Source organism: Halichoerus grypus, chromosome 9 (genome assembly GCF_964656455.1).
Source record: "Halichoerus grypus chromosome 9, mHalGry1.hap1.1, whole genome shotgun sequence".
Lineage (NCBI taxonomy): Eukaryota > Metazoa > Chordata > Mammalia > Carnivora > Phocidae > Halichoerus > Halichoerus grypus.
In genome coordinates, this window is record NC_135720.1 from 52,117,244 (window position 1) to 52,123,243 (window position 6,000).

General features: G+C 41.6%; 1 protein-coding gene across 2 annotated transcripts in view; it reads right to left on the bottom strand.

Moving 5' to 3' along the window:
• Positions 1-5,438, bottom strand: part of AFG1L (AFG1 like ATPase) — a 239,814-nt gene extending 234,376 nt beyond the window's left edge. Inside the window, exons 1-2 of one of the 2 annotated variants that reach the window (XM_078054909.1) lie at positions 5,344-5,438; positions 5,075-5,218 (exon numbers count right to left, since the gene is read on the bottom strand). In XM_078054909.1, the coding sequence (XP_077911035.1) occupies positions 5,075-5,210 (136 nt within the window). In that variant the 5' untranslated portion in view covers positions 5,211-5,218; positions 5,344-5,438. Of the gene's footprint in view, positions 1-5,074; positions 5,219-5,294 lie in introns of both variants that reach the window. The other variant, XM_078054910.1, reaches the window with a different exon arrangement.
• Between the last annotated feature and the right edge of the window lie 562 nt (positions 5,439-6,000).

Sequence of the window (6,000 nt, forward strand, 5' to 3'; positions counted from 1 at the left end):
CTATCAGCTTCTCCAGAAAGCATGTCATTTCCATTGAATGGCCAAGGCACTGAACACTGCTTGTGTGATTTTTGCCACAAATGCTGCTCCATTGTTGCTCTGGTGAATTATTAGTGACCATCCAAACCTAGCAATAATTTTGCTTAAAAGTGTTTTTGACAGGGTGTCTGGGTGGCTCAGTCGGTTAAGCGTCTGCCTTCGGTTCAGGTCATGGTCCCAGGATCCTGGGATGGAGCCCCGCATCGGGCTCCCTGCTCTGCAGGAAATCTGCTTCTCCCTCTGCTCCTCCTCCCACTCGTTCTCTCAATCTCTCAATTTCTCTCTCAAATAAATACATAAATCTTTTTTTTTAAGTGTTTTTGACAACTTCTGAGGCCTTCTCTGAATGGCATGGAAAAGCTTCAACACAATTTGTAAAGGTGTCTACAAATACTAAGAAATATTGAAAATTACCTGTTGTTTTTGGCATAATAGTAAAGTCTACCTACTGGTTTTCTCCAAGTTCGGTACCTCTAAGTTGTATACCTTTTAGAGCTGGTGGGGGCCAGTCTTAGGATGGCTTTTAGCACAAACGTCACATTTTTGAACAGTGCTCTAAAAATTGGGACCCACAATATACTTCTGGATCCACTTAAGAGTAGTATCTTAATCATAAGGGGTGCTTTGGTGAATATGGTTAATCATTTCTTCCATAAGATGTTCTGGGGTAAGGATTCATCTTAGTTCCAACCAGCTTTAGTGCTAACATGGTGCCCAAATTCCTGTTCCAAAAAAAAAAAAAAAAAAAATTCCCATTTCTTAGCTATTTTGAGGTCCTCCCAGGAATACTAGGTTGATATTTAGTTAAGCCCATGTCTGGCATTAAAGTCATATAGAAGATTTTTGGAGTCTTTGCCAAATTGGCAGCTTAATCTGCCCATTGTTCCCTTGACCAATCAGTCCAATTTCTCAGCAATGGACAATAGCTGATGGTCACCATTGCATCCAGCTCTTCATTGTCTTCAATCCGTAAAACTGTTCCCATCCATAAACATATCTCCATTAGGAGTGAAAGACTCTCAGCTGTAGGAATGCTCCCAACAGTCCTCAACTCTCAGACACTATCAGGATTGTCTTGACTGAAGACAGCTGCCTTGCCAAGGGTATGCCCTCTTTCCAAGTGGTCATGTCCAATCACTATTATAAAAGTCCAGCCCTTTTGTCTCAATTTAGGATGGTTCTGAAGGATAATTCAATTTTTGAAACTCCTCAAGAGAATCAGTTGAGGCTTCTGTTGATATTATATCACTGCTCAACTTCTGCCTCTTTTATGCTCCCTTCTCTTCTTCCGGTGTTGATCACTAATAAACTTCTTTATATACTAATCTCCATAATTTTAGTCTCCACAAAATTCCCTTCCAAAAATTCCCTTCTCACAAACCTTCTAAAACTTTACTTCTCACAACAACTTCTCAAACAATTTTACTTTTCACATTCAGATTTTGTCCTGAGTTTTCCCTCTTTAGGTAACCCAGCTAACTTTCCTTGCATATATAGTTGTTACCCTTATTATTTCCAGTAGTCTTAATTACCTTTATTAAAATTATTTACATCCGTCTATTTGTTCTTAGACTGCCCATAAAACTTAATAAGAAAGTTCTAAGGTTTTTTTTTTTCTTTTCTAACAAATTTTGCAATGGAGATAACATGAATTTATTTGACTTTCAATAAAGACAGGCAGAATAAAACCTTTACATTTAATGTTGCTAATTCTAAAGACATGTCCATTTTAATTAAACCAATAACCTTGAATTAGCCTTAATACTGAATATTTTCCAAGATCATGTGAACTTAAAAAACAGCTGGGTTAGTTTCCATCTTTCTCAGTTTTAGAATGCCCAGTTCTTACAAGTTCTTGCCTTTAAACCAACTAAATAGAGTTCTTTTACAAAATTAATTTTAGCAATAACATCCAGAGGTAGAGAAAATATCTCACATTTACAACATACATGGACACACAAATACACAAGATGCAAACAAAATCTTAACGGCCCAATTTCCAAATATCTGCCTTTCCCAACACAAATCTAATGGCAAGATGGTATTATAATTAATGGATGTGGCCAAGCAGTGTTGCCAAAAAAGACTGCCCAATTTTGAAGAATACAGCCCAAAGGCTTCATGTGGGGATGAAATTGTCATTTCCCATTTTCCAATTAGAACACAGCTTGTTTTATTCAAAAACACCAAAAGCTGCAGCAACAACAACAACAAAAAAATGAAGCCCAGAGTACCTCCGTGAACATCAGTTCCTCCCCAAAAGTTGGGGCTTCACAGACTGAACCAAATGGCTTCCTAGTCAAGCCTTTTCTTAGGAAAAGGAGGCTAAGAGAACCAAACCGCACTATTTGGAGGCAACCGAATGGGAGGAAGAAATCTGAGAGCCAAACCAAACAGAAGGAAGAAATAAGCTCACATGCCATCACACATGAAATACTACTCACCAAGAGACATCTGTCCAAACTGAATCCAAGAAAACATTTCCTTGCCACAAAGGTTAAATTAGGTGCCGAAAGTCAAAGGTACCCAGTTGGGCTGGGGACCCAGGGACAGTCCCTAGGGCAAAGAACCTCGGCAGCTGCTTCGACTTGTCACCAGGCCCCCATCACCAACTGGGGGCCAACAAACCACCCACAGGCAGGCAAAGGACTCCTAGCTAGCTTGCCAAAACTGTAACAAAACCCAAGTTTGGCTGTCCAATGTGCAGCAAAGACAATCAATGAGAATCAAGTAAGCAGCAGGAAAAGGGTTTACTAGAGAGGCAGCCAAATGAGAAGATGGGAGAACAAGCCTCAAATCCACCTCTCCGAAGGAGGAGAAAAATTTAAAGGCAAATGAAAAAGGTCTGGAGGGAAAGTTGCAGCTGTGCTTATTAGTCTGCAGCTGCAATTAGTCCCATTAACCCTTTGGTTTCTGGTGAGTTTTGAAATTCTAAGAGATAATTCTGAATGCAATAATATCTTGATTTAATTTTTAAAAAATATGAGTACAGGTTAATAGCAAAGCTTCTATGCTCAGATGTAAATCCAAGTATAGCCTTTACTTGAAACCAAAAGTTCTGACACTTAACTAGCTGTATAACTTCTGCAACCTTGGATTCATCAACCCCAAAATGAGGATAGTAAGAATTAAATAAGATAAAGTATGTAGAAAGCACTTAGCATACTGCATGGCACAGAATAAGCATTCAGTAAATCTTATGTTATTACGATGATGTTCCTTAAATCTTAAATTTTCATAAATTATCGTACATGCATTGAATAAAATTCTATTTTAACCATTTAGAATGAGGTAGTTCTGGGTGCCTGGGTGGCTCAGTTGGTTAAGCGACTGCCTTTGGCTCAGGTCATGATCCTGGAGTCCCTGGATTGAGTCCCGCATCGGACTCCCTGCTCGGCAGGGAGTCTGCTTCTCCCTCTGACCCTCCCCCTTCTCACGCCCTCTCTCTCTTTCTCTCTCAAATAAATAAATAAAATCTTTTAATAAAATAAAATAAAATAAAATGAGGTAGTTCTAGAGGCGCCTGGGTGGCTCAGTTGGTTAAGCAACTGCCTTTGGCTCAGGTCATGATCCTGGGGTCCTGGGATGGAGCCCGGCATCAGACTCCCTGCTCTGCAGAGAGCCTACTTCTCCTTCTCCCTCTGCCTGCCACTCCCCCTGCTTGTGCTCTTTCTCTATCAAATTAATTAATTTATTTATTTTTAAAAAATAAAATAAGGCAGTTCTATATGTATTAATATGTAATGACTTCCAAAATACACTAAACAAAACAAAAAAAAAGGTACAGGAGGATATGTATGTTACCACATTTTTTTTAAATATAGACGCTTATATATACACATACATGTTTTTTCATACACATAATGTCCCGAAGAATACATAAGAAACTAGTATTAGAGGTTGCCTCTAGGGAGGAAAACTAAGTGGCTAAGGGATAGGGGGTGGAACATTTTACCATATTTTTTCTTGTATCATTTGCTTTTATTACCTATTTCATAAATCAAAAAAAATAAAATATATATTATGACCCAACCCTTACACTACCAAAATATTCCATTATATAGTAAGTGAATTATGCTAAACTTTGCAGAAGAACCTAAGGTGACTTAATCAGAGTTCTAGTATTAATTTCAACTCTATTGGTGGTAATAATTAAAGACTGATAAAGTTTTAGCTAGATAAGCCAATGAGAATCAATTTATTAAGACACAGAAGAAGGGGTGCTTGGAGATAAGAAAAAAAAACAAGTATGTGGAGGGAAAAGACAGTAAGAATAACATCATTCATTCATTCAGGAAATATACCTTAACCATCAGGCACCAAACACTGTGCCAAGTGCTGAGGAAACAAGACACCTGGTCCTTGCTTTTGAGTAGCCCGCAGTTTAATGGGAGTATATGAATATAGCAGCAAAATCAGCACTCCTGAAGACTTAGTTACTCATAATATATGATCATTCACTCACGAACATGTAACGATTTGAATGAACGAATGGAGCAAGCCCAGTGACAAAATACACCCCACTGAAGCCTCTAGTGACTTGAACAAGAATTGTTTCCTCAGTCTGAGAATACTTGCACACTTGGGTTCCCAGAATCCCGAGAGCCAGCTTGGCCCGCAGAAGTCCGAGGTTTGGCTTTTAGATGCAGTTCCGGGTCACCGGTCTAGAAAGCAAGGAAGGCGCAAGTATAAGGGTCCCCAGTCCCCTATCCCACATTTGCATCCCTTCAGCCAGGCACTCCTACACCTGGGCTCACCTGGTGTTAACTCTAACAGCCTGAAGGGAACAAACTCTTAGTCGACCTCTGACCTCAAAATTAAAGTCGCCCTGGGTCAGCTGCCTCAAGGCTCAGGGCTCCTTCATGAGCAGCCAGACAAGGACAAGAGAGGCTGAAACTCCTCTCCAAGGGCCCCTAGCTCCTTAAATCGTGAAACCAGGAGGCAACTGGGAGAAACAGAGTAGGGAGGGTGACTGACCGGAGACTTCCCCGGTCAGATGCAGTCGGCTCGGCCTACTCATGGCACAGTCACTGACCTTTCCAAAAGGTGTTTCCTGGGGCGGTGGCCGGAGGGGCGAGAGCAGCAGCCCAGGCCCCGCACCCAACACATCTCCCTCTCAGCCGGCTCTGCACTAAGCGCAGGGTAACCAAGGGCGACCAGGAGGCCGCCATCTTGAGCTCTGTACAAGGGAAGAAGAAAACTTTATTGAAACCCAAAAGAGAAACGGTGGCACAGACAAATGAAGCGGTGCTCACAGAAGGCTACGCCGGAGAGAACGAAAGAGAGCCAGAGGAAGAACGCGACCTCCACTAGCGACAGAGCTGGCTAGACTCCGGGGCCCTTCCGTCCTTCCGGGTGCCTACAGCCGGAACTACGACTCCCGGCATGCAGTGCGGCAGCGCCGGGGCGCCGGAGGCGAAGGATGGGCACGGGAGGAGCGCAATCCTGCGCCGAGTGCCGGCCCACTTTCGCTGCACAGGATCCCGAAACGATTCGGGGAATTGTAACGTGATTATGATATGTAGTCACGTAACCACCCCTGAGTCTTCTCGGTTTAAGTACCTGACCGAGATTTCGAGACCTAAATAAAATGCAGGTGACCCAGTGGGCACTCATTTTTTAACGAAATATTGACGTTACCTACCTGGTCACACTCCCTAAATGGTAGCCCTAATTGTTTTGCCTCCAGCGTCCAACTCATCTTTGGCAGAGTACCTGAAATGTGCTCCTTCCACTTTTACTTTCTATATTTGAATAGCATAAATCATTTCCAATATGGCATACATTCAAATGTTTTGAAAGAATTTGTAACTGTCATGGGAAAACCAATGACCCAAGATGGACAATTAGTGGATGGAGTGGCCATGGGATAGTGTATCCAAAAACGAATTTCTAAGTGGTTGCCCTAATTTGATTAAACAAAAAATGTTTGAGTTATTATAGGTGCATTAAGAATACAAA